Below are 18,301 nucleotides of genomic sequence, written 5' to 3'. Positions count from 1 at the left end.
TACCATGACTGCAATAACACAATGAATTGTACCATGTAATAAATATCTAATAGATTCTTCTAGTGGATTCTAGTGAATAAAATGAAAAAAGCAATGGTTATTACTATTCTGCCACCACTTTACTATCTCAGCCATACAGACCTAAATGTTGATTATCTGGAAAATTCATGCTAGTATGGGTTTAAGACAATATTGTTGCCTCAATCCCAGCTGATAACAGTGTGCTCCAAGGGACTGGCAGGAAGTCATCTGATTGGCTACGGGTTAGCAAGGGAGTACAGCACACAGTGTAGCCCCCTTGCTAACAAGCCATGCTTTGGGAAGTTCTTGAGGTACTTTCACTTTGAGGCTCTATGGCTTGCTTACTAACAGTCAGATGTGAGGTAGAGAGGTAAGTCCGTTTGTCTGTGGGTAGTATTAACTTTCAAAATTTGTGAAAAAAAATATCAGAGCAAAAGCAAAACTGCATACCTAAAACTTCAAAGTTCTGTCCACTTTCTGTTCTGACTTAGATTCTCATTCCTCTCATTGTATTCCAGATATATGTTCTTTCCTTCCTAACCTTGCCAAGCTTGCTCCTGAGTCTTGTTCTTTGCAATTTGCGCATTTCTTTCTGACTATAAAATGGTTCTCAAATCCTTTCAGACAACCATTTCATTTAAGGCACTGCTCAAATTCTCCTCTTAAAAAAGGTAAAGTCCTCTATGCATAAATTTTATATCCCTTTTATCCCTTTTCTTATCTTTATTTTCAGCATAATGTTTATTCTAATCTAATTATTAATGATTTAATTTCAATTGGTGCATGTGTGTTTTTTACCTGGGCTAGGATATAAATACATGAGCACAGATTGCAAATTCAGTTCATTAATATTTATTTCAGCGCCTATAAAAATGACTGGTAAAGATAAATCAAAAGAGAAAGTAAATTTCTAACAAATCTGAATTCTACATTGTGATTTGTTGTAGTGCATGGTCTCCTGAAGCCACCTTAAACCTGGTGGCCCGAAGCATAACTGATTGCCACCAGCACATGCCAAGACAAGTTTTGCCAGGAGCACACTCTCTCCACAACTCAGATATATATGTGCAATATTTGAGTAGAAGGTAAGTAGTTTCCCATACTAGGTAAACCCCACTATGAACATCCCCATGATAAAGATACATTTAAAATTTGGGGTGATACCGCCTAAGACATCAGTATGTACAGTTAAGGATTATTTAACAGCATATGAGATTGTGAGGAATGTATATGCATAAGGAACAAAAGCAGAGGAAGAAAAATCTAAAAAATGTACCATTTATATTCCATTAATTTAGGTTTTCCCAGTAAGCATTCTACCTCTTATTTTGATTTTCTTTACTTATAAGCTAACAATACAACTGTTGTTAGCAAAAAAAAAAATCATTGATCCCTGTGAAGTTAAAAAGTATATTCAGATATATAAGAAGTATGTTTTCATAACATTTGAGAACTGTGGCATTTAAAAATATTTATTGATTGTAACTAAATTATATATTATTCTTCTAATATTTATTGCTGAGTAATAAGACAGTTTTTCAATTGTGAGTCTGATATCCAACTTCACTGTCATAAGATAGTTTTACATCAAGCTATGCCTCTTTTAAACTTCGTTTCTCTGTTTCACATTGCTCAAAGATAAATAATAATCTAGTGCAGAGAAAAGAAAAGAAAAATGGGAGCATAAGAAATTACTGTACCACATGCTGAGTTTAATGAATAATATGATAAAACTCTCTTGGGAAACTTTATAGATTCCTCATATAGTTTAAATCTCCACATCAGCATTTACTAGAGGTAAAGGCACTTCATTCCACTGGCATCTGTATTAAGGACTTGTCAGCATTTCCATTATAAATCCCAGTTTTAAAAAACTAAACAACTTATGTATTTTTATCTGCATCAGACTGGGAACTGGCATAGAATAAAACCCAAATTGAGTTCCGAAAAAAAGTGAAATGTATTATAAGGTTGAAAGGAACAGAATATCATTTTAAATATAATAAACTTTTAAGTGTATAACATATATTCCTCTTCCTTTTCCTAAAATTAAATTTCTTGTTTTAACGCTAAGCTATCAATACCTTATAATAGTCACAAGTTAGAAATACAAGAATAAAAATCACTATATGATATACATAAAACATATCCTATAAACATATAATCACAAAAATAGGTTTAATTATTTAAATATAATTAAGCTCCTATTATATACCATTACTCTTTTATGTAACAGGTACAAAATAAGGAAAAATAACAGTAAACAGAAAAAATTGTTATTAATCAGTGACTAGGTTGAGATTCTTACCTATTTTAAGTCATTTTATATTATTTATGTAGCTAATTGTTTTCCTTAGCTACTATGCACTGTCCTCCTGTTGTTTGTCGATTTGCTCGAGCAGGCACCAGTAATGTCTCCATTGTGAGACTTCTTGTTACTGTGTTTGGCATATCGAATACGCCATGGGGAGCTTGCCAGACTCTGCCATGGGGGCAGGATACTCTCGGTAGCTTGCTGGGCTCTCTGAGAGGGGTGGAGGAATCCAACCCGGGTTGGCCATGTGCAAGGCAAATACCCCTTGCTACTATGACAAAGAATATTTCAGAGGACTTTTGGGACTTTTTTTGTTTGTTTTGTTTTATTTTTTGCTTTTTTGCGTCACACCTGGCAATGTGCAGGGGTTACTCCTGGCTTTGCACTCAGGAATTACTCCTGGTGGTGTTCAGGGGAGCATAAGGGATGCTGGGAATTGAACCTGGGTCGGCCACATGCAAGGCAAAAGCCATACCACTGTGCTATTGCTCCAGCTCCCATTTTAGAGGACTTTTAAAATAATTTTGATATTTTCATTTTTTATAGTTTTTAGGTAATCTCTGTATGCTGAGACCCTCAAATAATAAATTTGCAATAATAAAAAATAATGTTCAGTTAACACAAGGTTAGTTCTAAATTTATATTTATAACAAATATTTTAAAATTAGTTTAAGGTAAAGAACTGAAATTCAGTTATTAAATACAACAGCACGCAACAAGGACAAATGGAGACATTACTGGTGCCTGCTTGAGCAAATCAATGAGTAATGGGATGTCAAGTGATCAAGTGATCAAATATAACAGTATCAAGTCATTTAGAAGATACAGCTACTGGCTTTTAATTTTTCCATAAGATTATAAAAAGATAAGAATAGAAATTAAGACTTAAATTTGTTTTGACTTTCTTTTTTTTTAATTAATTGATTTATTTATTGAATCACTGTGGGTGTTGTTCTGACTTTCGGTTCTTTGAAATCAGATCAGAAAGATAGGATAGAAAACCACCTGGCTTAAGCATAAAGAGGGCCTGTGATATATGGAAGCATTATAAATATAGGGGAAGTTCTTTTATGCTCCTATTATGCTCCACTACTTTGTAAAAAATCTCAGCAAAATCACTAAAGGACAAGTTAACATAATTGATGATGTACAACAAACAGAAACCACAAGTATGCTCAAATCAAGTCTCTAAATAAAAAAGACAAAAAAGAAATGAAAAATTCTGAGTAGGTGACAGAATCTGTTTTACTTCAAATACATAGATATTCAATGAACTCCAAATAAAATTAACTGAAAGCAATCTATTCCAAAACATACAATCAGACAACTAAAATTCAAAGATAGAAAAATATCTTGAAAGCAGCGAGAGAAGTACCTTATTGTGTGCAAGTATGCACAATAAATTGTCAATTCCCAAGTAAAAACATGGCTAAGTTTTAAAAGCAATGAAATTTAAAAATGTTAAAAGAAAACATTATCAACCAAGAATTTTATATATAGCAAAATTAGCCTTCAAAAATTAAAGATACCTAAACAAAAGTTAATTTTTAAAAAATATTTCAGTAGACCTTTTGTATAAGTAAGAGGAACTCAACTGGGCTTAAATAAAGAACACCAGAGAATAAATTGAGATGATAGGAAAAAATAAATATATGGTTATTAAAATAACATGAATAGAGTGGGTCAAGATGGCAGTGAAGGATACACTACATAGGTAAAGAAATAGAGGTAAGCAGAAATGGCAAAAGGAGTCCATGATTTTATTGGTCCAGCAGAGGGTTTTAAGTAAGCTAACCAAACAATGTAGCTAGAGGGCTGGGGCAGGAGCAAAGTAGCCAAATGGAAGCAATGTGGTTTCTTAATCAAGAATCTTTATGAACTGAACTGTGTGCACTGTGAATACTTTGCTCTGAAAACTCACCACAGCTTTTGGATCTCCCCCACCCCCCTCTATCTCTCTTTCTCTCTGTCTTTTTTGGTCTGGGGGCCATACCCAGTGGTGTTCAGTTTTACTCCTGGCTATGTACTCAGTGATCACTCCTGGTGGACTCAGGAAACCTTATATTGCCTGGGGATCAAACCCAAGTTGGATGCATGTATGGTAAGTGTCCTACACACTGTATTACCTCTACGGCCCTCATTCTTTTGGATGAAGGCCACAGAAATACCTCTTTAAAGTCTGGGTGATATCTATTGAGAGCCCAGCAGACTCTCAGGCTGACAAGAATAAATACATTTGCATTTATGGCTAATGAGAAATGATTCTTCCCATCAGCACTTCAGGGTAATTTGGCCAAATGCTGCTAATTCTAAGCAGTTCCTTCCCAAACTCCATTAATTATTGAACAAGTTGAGTCACAGAAAAAAATAAAAGGAGGCCTGGTACTAAAGATTTGGAGGCCTGGTACTAAAGATTTGGAGGTGAGGGAGAAGTTAGAATTCAATGATTAAAGCAACAGGGCCAGATCCAGTCACTGGGAAGTTTTGTATAGCAGAAGCCTATGCAGATTCACACTGTGGAAACCAAATGCAGAAGCATCCATACACACGATAAAGACGAGAGCAAAGGCTCTGGGTCAAACTGGTGAATGGAAGTCAGATTGTTTCCTAGGCCTAACAAAATCAGACTTGGAACCATAGACCACACAGCACAGTAAAAAATGGAGGAGCCCACCACAATTAATGGCTGATGATAATAATCCATAAGGTTTCTATACGATCCATCAGCTCTTTAACCTGTCAGATGAAAACTTCAGAGTTACACCAGTGAGGCTGTTTAATGGGCTGAAAAAAATTATAGTATAGGTATCCAATAATGAAACAGAAATGATAATCGCAAACATGAGAAAACTACAGTCAGGAATTGGTGGACTGATGAGTGTGGGTGGTAGACTAAGAATACCTCATTTGAATACCTTGGTAGCAGAGTGACAGAAGCAAAGGAACTAATAATTATGCTCAAAGATGTAGTAATTACTATTTTCTAAAATCTACTTACCACAAAACAATTCAGGATGTGCTACATAATATTCCTAGCAGAAATATGTAATGCACTATGAAATTCTTATGCAACTATGTAATAGACATAATATTGCTATTACATATTATTAGGGAGATGCAAATAAAAACCCCTATGAAACATCTATATCTATTATTTTTGAGATAATTGTCAAAAAGCTGAAAATCTAAAATGTTGACAGAGATGCAGAGAAAAATAACTTTCATTCAATGCTGCTGGGACTGAAAATTGGTGGAGCCACTAAAGAAAATTGTATGGTGAATCTACAAAAATTAAACATACAAAAGTATTGTAATTCAATAATACAAAATCCTGTATATTTACTTGAATAATAAAAAACTAAAAATATATAAAATTAAAAATATATGAACATCTTTATGTTTATAGTAGCAAAATGTTTCCACCAGCAAAGTCTGAAAAAACTTAAATGACCAATCACAGGTGATTGGATAAAGAAACATGGTATATATATTGACTGTAATGGTATTACTTTAATGCTATTACTGGGGCTGGAGCCATAGCACAGCGGGTAGGGCGTTTGCTTTGCACTCGTCAGACCTGGCTGACTTGCGTTTGATTCCTCTGTGCCTCTTGAAAAGCCCAGCAAGCTACCAAGTATCTCGCCTGCACAGAAAAGCCTGGCAAGCTACCCGTGACTATGCAATATGCCAAACACAGTAACAACAAGTCTCACAATGGTGACATTACTGAGGCCGGTTTAGCAAATTGATGAACAACGGTAGGACAGTACTACACTGCTAATGCTACTACTATGAAGGGATGTGAAATTGTGAAATGCTGTATTAGAGAGAAAGTGGCTGAAACCTTAGGTTTAGTTTTAGTCTAAGTGAAGGTTTAGTCTAAGTCAATGTGTCAGAAGATAAAGGACAATTTCCAGATGGTTTCATTCATATGTAGAAATAACAAAAGTAAACAAATTGTGAAACATGGGGAAAATAGCAGTTTCTGGAAAATGTGGTTTTATGAAGAGGAAGCGAAGAAAGATGGAGGAATGAGTAGATGGGTTCATTTGCCAGTGTGAAGGAACTATACCTTTTTTTTAGTAAATGAAGCACATATGCTTGTCAAGGTGTGAAGGTGTACTTTCAAATTTATATATTTTATACCAAGGTTAAATTGATGGTGTTTTACTATTAGTAATTAGAGAGATAAAATTTAAGCAAGAGATAAAGATCAAAATTGACCATGATCAAATATTTTTTAAAAACAAAGAATCTATTTTATATTTCTTCAACCTAGAACTATTCCAGAGTTATTTAAAGCAAATCAAGCATACAAGCAAGCAGCTTTAAAAAATTATGGCATAAAATGATCTCACTTATGTGTGGAATATAGAAGAATAACAGGAGGAGGGAATGCATGGTATCAAAGCAGAGATGCCCATATTTCCTTGACCCTTGATCATAGATATGAGGATGGGGAATGAAAGAAACTTAGATATGGGTTGAGAAGATATACATGGGAGATAGCAGACTTAGGGATCAGGGGCCTCAAGCACATAGGTAGTATAAAGGTGTGGTATACATCAAAACCATGATTTAGATATATAACACTATACTGCTATAGGTATATTATATATGATACTGAGACAACAATACTGTAATCATGAGATCCAAACTACAACAATTAAAACTGTCTGTTGGAGGCAGAGTTATAGCACAGTGGGTAAGACATCTCCATTGCCAAATGCAGCTGACCAAGGACAGATCCAGGGCACCACATATGGTCCTCCAAGCCACACCAAGATACATCCCTGAGTGAAGAGGCAGGAGTAAACTCTGATCATGGTGATATGTGGCCCAACACTCAGCTCCCCCCAAAATATATCCTATCAATAAGGCAGACTGATGGAAGAGAACCTGGCGACACTGGTGGAGGGAAGTCAATACGGGTAGTGGGATTGCAGCTAGAGCATTGAACAGCTAGCTGAAACTCATAACTGAAAATCAGGGTGCCTTGATTATTAATTTAGTAATATAATTTGGTGCCTTAATTAATTTATTAATTTTTTTAAAAAATTCACAAAATCACATTGAACATGATTGTAAAAGCCAAAAATTCTGTTTCAGAAAATAAACAGATGCTTTCCATAAACTCTAATTGATGTTTCCTCATTTTCCAGAAGATTGTTATAACGCTTTCAGATAGCACTTTTTGTCATTAATTTAAAATACTTTAAATCTCCCACTACCAGTATTGACTTCCCTCCACCAGTGTCACCAGGTCCCCTCCCATCAGTCTGCCTTCTTGATAGGAATATATTTTGGAGGGAGTTGAGTGTGGGCCACATATCACCGTGGTCAGGACTTACTCCTGCCTCTTCACTCAGGGATGTATCCTGGTGTGCCTTGGAGGACCATATGTGGTACCCTGAATCTGTCCTGGGTCAGCTGCATTTGGCAATGGAGATGTCTTATCCACTGTGCTATAACTCTGTCTCCAAATTTCTCAAGAAATCAATCAAAATCACTGGAGATATCAGTGATTATTTGGTTTTATAACTTTGTGGTCTTTAAGCAATTTCAACTTATAATTTAAGGGTTTTTATTATAATACTATTACTGATATAAACAACATTCTGTGGTTCTAAAATCGTTATGTGATATTTTTGTAACCCTAGTAGAGAGATTTTATAACTGTGTTTAGTAAATGTTGATATTAAAATGAAAAAGAATATTGATTGATATTATTGGAAAATTGTAAGTAAAGGTAACTAGAGCATAAAAAAATGAAAAGAGGATTTGTTTGAAATCTCAGCTACTGATATTTGATTACATTGATTTATACAGCCTTAAAGCTTCTGGAAAATACATAGAAATTTAATTGGATATGACTTTCTTTATTCAAATCATAAGAAATAAACAAGAACAACGAGAAAAAGAAAAACACAAATAATGACAAAGCTGATTGTTTGAACTACATTGGCAGATCAGTGGTATTCATTTCCTCTTTTCGGCCTCTGTCTTTCAAAATTTTGTGTTATTATTGCTTTGTGGTTGAAAAAAAGTTTTTCCACTGTCTGAGTCCTGGTTTGAAGAATTTCCTTCGAATCATAATAGTTATGAAAATCTGAGTTTGGCAGTCTAATTAGCATTCAAGTCAGAAACCCACTGTGTACTACAGGTTATCACAACTGGAAGTCAGCATACCAGGAAGGAAAAAAAAGAAAAAACAAACAGAACACAAGGACACACCAAAACCCATAACAAACGTGAGCTCCTATGAGAATGACAAACTCTTTAAAGAAAGGAAATACTAAGGATGATTGGTTTCCTAACATTAAAAAAAATATAAGCCTCCATATGGACTCATATATTTCTCTCATGCCTGAAGTATAATTCCCATTTTGATATCTCATGATATTATTAAAAAGGCACATAAACTTCCTCATAAACTTTCTGTTAGTTCAAAAAACAAATCTGGGTTTATGTTTTAAAGCAATAACAAAATAGTAGAGTATTCCAGAAAAGCAGTTTTAACTTAGTAACTATTTAATAAACCACTTTATCGTTTACTATTTTTTTCAAAACGCAGTACATTTGAAATCCATAAAAGTTTCATTTTTTTCTTTTCTTTTGATTTGCAAGTGCATTAAGCAAAGGAATTCTTTTTAATTCTCGTTCCTTTATACAGATCCTTTAGTAAACTACTGCAAGTGCAATTACCATATTCTTCTTGCTGAAAATTATGTTCATTTTCTTTCAAAAGAACAACTTCAGAAAATGAGATAATGTACACAACTTAGTCTTTATTGGCTATAATTATCATTATAAAAAAGGTTTTGTTTCTACTTTGTATCTATAAAAATTCTGCTGAGTTCAGAAAAGTGAGAAAAACTTTCTCCCATAAATGTGATGTTTAATAATTGAAAGTTGAAATAAAACCTACAGAACTAATGACATGATATATTAAAATAAGTCTTCTAGTCAAGAAAGATTAGTGTTTTTTATGTAGTGCTGTTCACCAACATATCAGGGATGACACTAATGTCAGAACAAAAAAGGATTTAAAGTGAAAGTTGGCTTAGAGATATCTTTCATGTTTAAAAAAACAAATTCCTATTTTAGTGAAAACAAAATGCTATTTGGCTACTTGACTGAATTAACAGTTTATATTGGACTTCTTGGTTATTTCTGTCTTTCTGCAGATATTTATGTTTTGGTTTTTAAATATTTCATTATCTTAATTCACAAGTGAAAGGATACAGAGTGGGGAAAGCGCTGAAGCACAAATCAATCAAAGATGCCATTTCACTGCTCTTCCAGTAAGAGGTCTGATGGGAAACCGGACTGCACCTATGAGCTAATCTCCAAACGGCATTTTCATTTCTGAATCTAATTTATTATCCCCTTACACGAATAATCAGGATTTGACTACACAGAAGTTATTACCAGCATCTGCATTCATACATGACTAAATAAGGACTCAGTATCTCCCATCCCCCCACATCCTGTTATGCTTTGGGACAAACCTGCTTCTTAAAGGTCCTCATCCATATTTCTCAAATGGTTTGTCCTCAAATCAAAACCATTCTCAAGAAATTTCATATTTGGTTATTCAATGCTATCATTTCTTTTCTCTAGTATAGGTGAAAGCCCTTAAAATTCGGTTCTATACATTCCCCCTTTTAGTAATAACATTGAATAAACCATATCTCACTCGTTTGATATATTTCTTGACTGATTCATAGCAATCACTTAGAATAATTCATTTTTCCCCATCCTTTTGTGTTACCTAATTGTGAATATTTTGTTTAAGGAGACTCTGGTCTGTAAGAAGTACATTTCTGACATTTCTGGTTTGAATGAAGTAAAAAATACAGAAACCATAAACTGGAAAGTTTAGGGAAGGGATACAATTAGAGCCTGAATTGAAGAGGGAATTTTATACTGAATTTGACATATTGTACATGCTGGTGGATATTTGTCCTGTCAGTAGTTGTAAATGTGTATCTGAATTTCAGGTCATGGTCATAACTAAAACTTTTTCATTTTAAAGTAGTACTATTAACACAGTATCTTTGTGTTTATTGTTTCTTTTGCCACATTTGTTTCTAAGTGCTCAAGACTTATGCCTTATTCTGTGCTCAGAGATCACTCTTGGTGGGGCTCCAGAAACTGTTCAGTTTACCAGGGATTGAATTCAGGTGAATAGCTGGCAAGGCAAGCACTATGCACACTCTCTCACCATACACATATCTCTCTGACTCCTTAACATAGCATCTTAGAATATAAGAAAATTATAGCAGAATGTTTGCATTTTCATTATTGGCTAGGTGAACATGGCTAAACTAAACTAAAAATACAACATTTCTCTGCTCATTCTTACATAATAAACTTATAATGTGTATAATTAAATCATAACAAAATGATAATATTGATAGTGATGTTACCAGCAAAAAAGTATATAGCAACATATGAGAATACTATCATTTTAAAATTAGATTTGATAAACAAGAATAAAAAAGCAGTCATGTGTGTATGTAAGAGAGCTAGAGGAATTTAGGTATTTTGTGATACACATTAAGTTCTACTCAATTTTCAAGTATTTTTAAAGAAATAGATTTTCTGATTTTTTTAACTCTGTATGATTTCAAATAAAAACATTTTTTATGGCATCACGACCATAAAGAGATAGTTCTTTATTTATAGAACTATTTAGAGAGCTAAGAGAACAAGAAAAGCAAGAATGAAAGGATTAAATGTAGTGCCAGCATAATTCCTGAAATTGGAAATAAAAAAAGTATGGTGAGAGAAGATTTAGTTCCCCTTGAACAAGAGGGTTGCAGGAAAGGAATTTGAAAAGACTGAGTTTGATGAGAAACTAAACTCACCTCATATATTACATTTAGTACTACTTAGATATATATTTCTGCTGTATCTTCTTTAAAGTATTTAAACATTATTAACTCCGTTATTCATGCTCAAAACTTTTTAAGCATCCTAAAATATAGTGTATGCTAAGAATAAGAGGTAATTTTTTTAAAGCTGTTGACACTAGATTTCAATGCCCAGTTGTTAGCAACTTTCTAAGAACTGAATGTTTGAAAGTATTCTAACAGTGGAAAGAGAGGAACAGAGGGAAAAGTCATTGTAGTGACATATTTGAAACCCCAGAAATCTGTTTTAGTTGATATTACTGGAAAATAAAAATGCAGAGTGATTTAGGAGATGATTAGATTCAGTTCCTTCACTTCTTGTTTCTCTCATATTGTGATTCTTTCCATTGTCCTTAGGGGTTTGCTCTCAAATAAGCTTTCTCTTATCTGCAAACTGCACCAGTAAAGCTTTACGGCCTAAGTCAGTCAATTCTATACTGAAATACAGCCTCCAAGGAAGGGATGAGAAAATGAAAAAGAAGACTAAATTACAGCTATGAGCACATTTGTTAAATTCATTGAACAATCAGGAAGAAGTACTACTTTAACAGTAAGTGATTTTTGAACAAAAAGTAACCAAATTCATAGTCATTTACACATTGAAGTGCTATTAGTCATCATGGGAAAGAGCATGACAGCAGTTTTTATGTGTTTTTTATGTGTTAGTAATCTTTTGATGGACAAAAATAAACTATTCTACAAAAACTGCATCACAGAAATCATTCAGCATATTTGGATATCTGAAAAATAATATCTACTCAAAACTAAGAACTCAAGGAAAACAGGTTATTCCCAAAGTGAACTTAAATTAAATTTTCAGTCACCTGTTAAAATCTCTAGCTAGCAGTTTCTAGAGCCACATTAGAAAAGAAGATAATGTACATATTAATCATGAATTTCTCCATCTCATTCGGAAATGGTATATTATTTTTGTGATTTAAAATCTATATTTTAACAATTTATATAATAAATTAATCATTAATAAAGAATGAATTAGGTTAGTATTTTTTATTCCATTAATAATGACAAATACAAAAACAAAGGAAGTTTCAGCAATATACTGAAAATGCAAGATAAATTGAGGACTATTAAAGAGAAGGCACAGGTAGATCTGAATTTTAGGTATAAACCTGGATGTAACATTATATAAACTTCCAAATTCTACCATGTCATGAATCTTATATTTCAAAACTAAAAAAATTAGGATAGGATTCATAAAATAAATGCATTTCATGATATAACTGTTGGAGATGCTACTGGTTCTGTTGTTGAAGGTATGGAAAAAACATCATTAAACAAAATGCTTAATTTTAAGATCAGCCTCAGTCCTATTTTAATTGTACAAGAAATCTAAGATATGGCTTTAGAATATAAAAGAAAATGGTATGCTAAGTTAGAAGTAGATAAATGAGAGGTACAAGATATCCAAGCAAGAACAACCTAAATCTCAGCCTTTGCAATTTGGGGGGCACAAACCTATAAGAAAACCAGAAAGTTCTCTCACATGTGTAATTTCTAGATGAAGAGCATTGTTTTCCATGAATAACTCCTAATCAATACACTAATTTGGCCATAAACTATGGCTCTTAAATTTTCCACAGTAGGACATTATATCTTTTATTTTATAGCATTGGTTGTATAAGTTAGCTAAAAAGATTGGCTATAATTTCTATACTCTAATTTCTGGCAATATGACCATGTTACTTAGGGAACTTTGATATCAGTCATCTTACCTATCTATCTTAGAAGGCCATTAAGGTAAATTATAGTGCTTTATTCAGTGCTGAGCACATACATGATATATACAATATTTAATATTCTATGTGATTAATTGTATTCATTTAATCATATTTGATAAAGCTGAGAATTAGACCACAGAAACAGCCAATAGCCTTCTTTCAATTTTGTGAATTACATGCATTTCTCTTTTTCAAAGAATACACATTTTCATCTTCTTCCCCTTGCTAATTCCTTCTCAAACTTTAGATACTAGCTGTTCCTTCTGCAATGATGAGGCGTAACCTGACTGGTGCTTCCAGTCCCAAACTTTAATATAACTCAGGGTCATCATGTAAAAGATACCACATTTATCATTCTCTTATATCCTAATCACAAGGTGTGTGTATGTATATGCATAATTCTCCTCAGATATGCTCATAATTTTCTACCACCAAGAGCACAGAGACCATGTCTATTTTATTGGTCAGATACAGCTTTCAAATATAATTTCTGGGGCATATCATTCTATATATATAATGAATAACTGTGTAATATATAACATATGAGTACTGTCAAATTTATGATAAAGGGAGTTCTGATTAGTAAACTAAATTATCAAATTATAGACTATCTCACTACTTTTTAGTTTGCATTTAATAAAAATATTGTCTTTTTTGGAAAACAATAGGGGCATTCCTCAAAATATTAGAAATTGAGCTTCCATACGATCCATCAATACAACTTCTGGGAATATATCTTGGGGGGCCCAAAAAAATACAGCAGAAATGCCATCTGCATTTTTATGTTCATGGCAGCTCTATTCACAATAGCCAGAATCTGGAAACAACCCAAGTCTCCAAGAGCAGGTGATTGGTTAAAGGAAGGAAATGATATATCTACACAATGGAATACTACAAAGCTGTTAGGAAAAACTGAAGTTATAAAATTCACTTACAAATGGATGAACATGAAGAGTATCAAGCTGAATGAAATGAGTCAGAAGGGAGAGAACAAACAATTTTGTTAAAGAATACTTAGGAAGCTTTTATATGATGCACAGGAAAAAGTCTCCACTGAGTTTCTTAGTAAGGGAGTTATTTTAAAGTAATCACCTGAGCTTCCATGACAGTCTTACATGAATATGAGCTTTGTTTCATTATCAAGAGTCTTCAAGCAAAGCTATTTTTTCTGACACACCCAGGTAATGTGCAGCACTTGTTGCTACTAACAAGAACAAATTATAAACTTTTCCTTGTTTGACTTGCCACCATAAATCAAGTTTGAAAATAACAGAAATGCCAAAATGTATATGGAGATTTATTCTGGACATGATTCATTAGGAATACATAAGAACATGTATTTAAAAGTTTATTCTGAAAGTAGAAAATACAGACTAAATTAATAAAACTGCTCCTTGTTTACCCTTAAATAAATGTTTTCATTTGCAAATGACATAGTAGACATAAATGAAACACTACTTTGTGATCTAATTAAAATATATAATTTTGAGAGGCAAAACTATCTAGCTTATTAGTATTAATTTAATTCTGTTGGTGGTAAAAATATTTTTGGCTTAAAAAAAGCATTTGCCATTTGATTTCATTAGGGAGATTAGTAAAAGTAATTCTCTATGATAAAAACAATTACACTGAAAGCAAAGTTAAAATATAATTATAATAAAAATTCTAAAAAATAAATGCCATTCCCTTTAAAATACATTTACAGGAAATGAAAGCAGAAACAAAGTTTGCAATCAGCTCTTTATATAAGTATATTTATACATCTGTCTGCATTTTTCAAATCCAAACACTGACAATTATTCAATAGTAACTAGTTTGTGCAAATGTAAAGATTCACAGTAACATATGAAATTGTATTCTTTACCAATATAAGCAGACTGAACATTAAGATAATTTATAGCATTAAAGACTAACAAAATAATATGTGACTAATATTTTAAAGTTGAGTCACCTGTTTATAGAGAGATTGCTAAATAACTGTCAAGTGCATTACATTATGTTCACTACTTTTCCAATAATAGTGACTGTCCTTTTTTATTCATGATCATGTTTATTTACAGTTATTTAAAAAGAATGGAAAAACAAATGCTTACCAAAATGGTGGTAACAATCAAAGAACGATTGGATAAGGAATCTGTAATGTTGGCTGGTTTTCCCTTCTGACTTTCTGTCATATTCAGGCCACTGGCTGGATCCCAAGTTCCAATCTATAAAATAGCATATGCACTTTGTAAATTGTCCATCAGACACCTGGGAGAGAGTACTGCAAGAGAAAGTTAAGACTACTAACACTTATTATTCACCTCTGCTGCATTATCTGCTGTCTTTCAAGTAAAGGCTGCCTGTTTGAAGCATGATTCACTGCTTTGTGAAGTGTGTCCAGTGAAGTGTGACATTAAAGAACAAAATGATCCAGTGCACGTTAGCAGTCAAGAGTCGTGCTTAATTTCCCATTCAAACTTTCATTCACCAAGATAAACCACAGTTGATGATACCTTGATAGTTGGCTAGAAACTCATTAATAGCACATATTATTTATTGTAATGAATCTCTCTCATCCTCTAATTACCAAGATAACATTCCATAATATATGGACAAAGCTAACAGAGCAAAACCTGGGAATCCAGGACAAATTAACAGGTAATAAGTAAAGCTTAAGGGGCACACTGATTGATATTCTGCACAAACTTTAGCAGAGAAAAATCAAACCTACCATTACTATTTCTGGCTTCTAAAAATAAAACAATAGTATTTTTGTGGAATACTCAAAGAAACAGAAATTATAGCAAAATTTCACCAAGTTATCTCACTACAAAACCATCACTTAATACCGGATTATCTGGGTAGACTACCTGTTCAAATTCCTCAGCTTTAGATGGAAAAAGGGTCACTTTTCCAGTCAAGAGTAATGGGACAGTGTTTTAAGCACCTGGATTGCAAGCATATGGTCAAGAATTCAAATCTTAGTGTTAACAAGTGCCAAATGTGATTCTGATAGCTCTGCTATAAGAGCCTGGCAGCTCTGTTTTCTAGAAGAACCATTACTGATGGTGCTTAGGAGACCATACTGGGAGGGGGAGATGGAGCCCTAGAACAGCCCTGTGCAAGGCAACTGCCCTATCCCCAAGAGATAATGCTCGGAAAGCTATGTAACAAAGTCAAAAATACAGGAAAATAATTGAATATAAAGAGAGTTAATAAATATTAATGTTTAATTTCCTATGGTGGATGAGACCCTTGTTAGCATATTTAGTTATACCAGATTAAATATCACATACTATAAAAATTTATATTGGATTTAAAACTTTATTTTGAAGTTAATATTTTTTCTTTTCTTTAGGGAAAACAAATTAGCCAATTTACTAAGTTCATGTGAAAGAGAATTCCTAACTCTTCAGCTCCTTTCCCTTCTATTCTCTTTTAGTGTAAACATTTTTATATATGGTACAACGTTGCAGGTACATGTAGAATCCCATATCTGTATGTCTTCCCATGGTTAAATGTGTTTCCTAACGGTATATCTATGTCATCCAATAGGCATGAATGAATACAAAAATGTCTGATCATAGGGGATTTTTGTGACCTGACTATCAGAGTGTATTAGTTAATTACAATGTGTATTAGATTACAGGTATAATTTTTTCTCTGTAAGTTATTTCCAGTCACAAAATTATCAGGTGTATGTGATCTTAATCAAAAACAAAACAAAACAAAACAAAACACAAAACACAGCACTGTAGCACTGTCCTCCCAATGTCCATCAATTTGCTTGAGCGGGCACCAGTAACATCTCCATTGTGAGACTTGTTACTGTTTTTGGCATATTGAATACACCATGGTGAGCTTGCAAAGCTGTGCAGGCAGGATACTCTTGGTAGCTTGCTGGGCTCTCTGAGAGGGACGGAGGAATCAAACCCAGGTCAGCCACATGCAAGGCAAACGCCCCACCTGCTGTGCTATCGCTCCAGCCCATAACAAAAAAATGCACTGTTTAAATATTATTATATAAGATTTTATTGAGGTATCATTAGTCAATAACATTTATGTTTCAGCTATGCAAATTATAATCCAACATCTGTATATATTTCATCAAGATCACTTCCAAAATGCTAGTTTTTTTTAATAACCACATCATTGATTTTCTATACCCATTTCAACCTGATTCTATTCCTTTCCCCCAGAAAAACCACTAATGTAGTTTCTATATATGAGAGTTTGTTTTTGATTTGGTTTATTTGCCATTAAATACCATTCATATATAGTTTCTTATTTATTTTATCATTCTTAAAGTTAATGTTATCAAGAAAAATAATATAATCACCTAGATAAACAACGGGCTGGAGCAATAGCGCAGCGGTAGGGCATTAGCCTTACACGCAGCCAACATGGCTGACCCGAGTTTGATTCCTCCGCCCCTCTCAGAGAGCCCGGCAAGCTACCAAGAGTATCTTGCCTGCACGGCAGAGCCTGGCAAGCTACCCGTGATGTATTCAATATGCCAGACACAGTAACAACAAAGTCTCCAATGGAGATGTTACTGGGCCTGCTCGAGATAAACAACAAAACTGATCAGGTCTGTACAAGGCATTAAAAAATTGGTGACAATTAGAAAAATTAAATGATAATGTCTTGCAAAGAAAAACACGAGTTCTCAACTCTGACAAAAGAGCATTTTGTTTTTCAAGAATGAATAACATAAACTGACTGGTTTAAATACTACTCTCAACAACACCATTAACATTGCTTTTCCCTATGAAGGCAAAAGAAATCTATGTTCCAATGAAATACGAGTCTCTGTTGCTATCTGGAAGAATTAAATACCCCGAAAGAGAAGAGATAAAACTACTGTGCTTTATGTGTCTAGAAATTTATCAAAGAAATAATTCTGAACTATCTAGAGTATTTCAGATTTAGGTACATTTTGAAGACTGTAAATTCCATTCAGACACTTTTTCCACAGGGAGTTAATGAGTACAGGTTTTCACAGGCAGGAAAAAGAGTGAGAGCAAAAAGATATCTATAGAATTTACTATATTTTTGTTAAAAATATATTCCACACACAAAATTCTTCAAAACATTCTTCAAAATATGCCTTAGCAATAGAATATATATGTTTCTAAATATGAAATGCATACGCATTTCATATTTAATTCTTATTTTTTTGTATAAAAAATAAAATGAGTTTTCAGTAAGAAATGCATTGGGCTTCAAATTGTTGATCCCAGTTTGTTAACTATGAGTAAAAATTCAGGCAGTGATTATTCCAAAAGTAAGATGTCAAAAGTTGAAATTAAGCTTCAATTGAAAGT

The 18,301-nt window shown here is 33.3% G+C and overlaps 1 protein-coding gene across 5 annotated transcripts in view; it reads right to left on the bottom strand.

The window, feature by feature from the left end:
* The window catches only part of GRIK2 (glutamate ionotropic receptor kainate type subunit 2), a 672,268-nt gene that overhangs the window by 217,076 nt on the left and 436,891 nt on the right, over positions 1-18,301 (bottom strand). For all 5 annotated transcript variants that reach the window (XM_056124992.1, XM_056124990.1, XM_056124987.1 and 2 more), the window contains one exon: positions 15,086-15,199. In XM_056124992.1, coding sequence (XP_055980967.1) covers positions 15,086-15,199 — 114 coding nt within the window. The remainder of the gene's footprint in view (positions 1-15,085; positions 15,200-18,301) is intronic.

The sequence above is a fragment of the Sorex fumeus genome, unplaced genomic scaffold (assembly GCF_029834395.1).
Source record: "Sorex fumeus unplaced genomic scaffold, SorFum_2.1 ptg000054l, whole genome shotgun sequence".
Classification (NCBI taxonomy): Eukaryota; Metazoa; Chordata; class Mammalia; order Eulipotyphla; family Soricidae; genus Sorex; species Sorex fumeus.
This window is presented reverse-complemented; position numbering and strand designations above follow the sequence as displayed.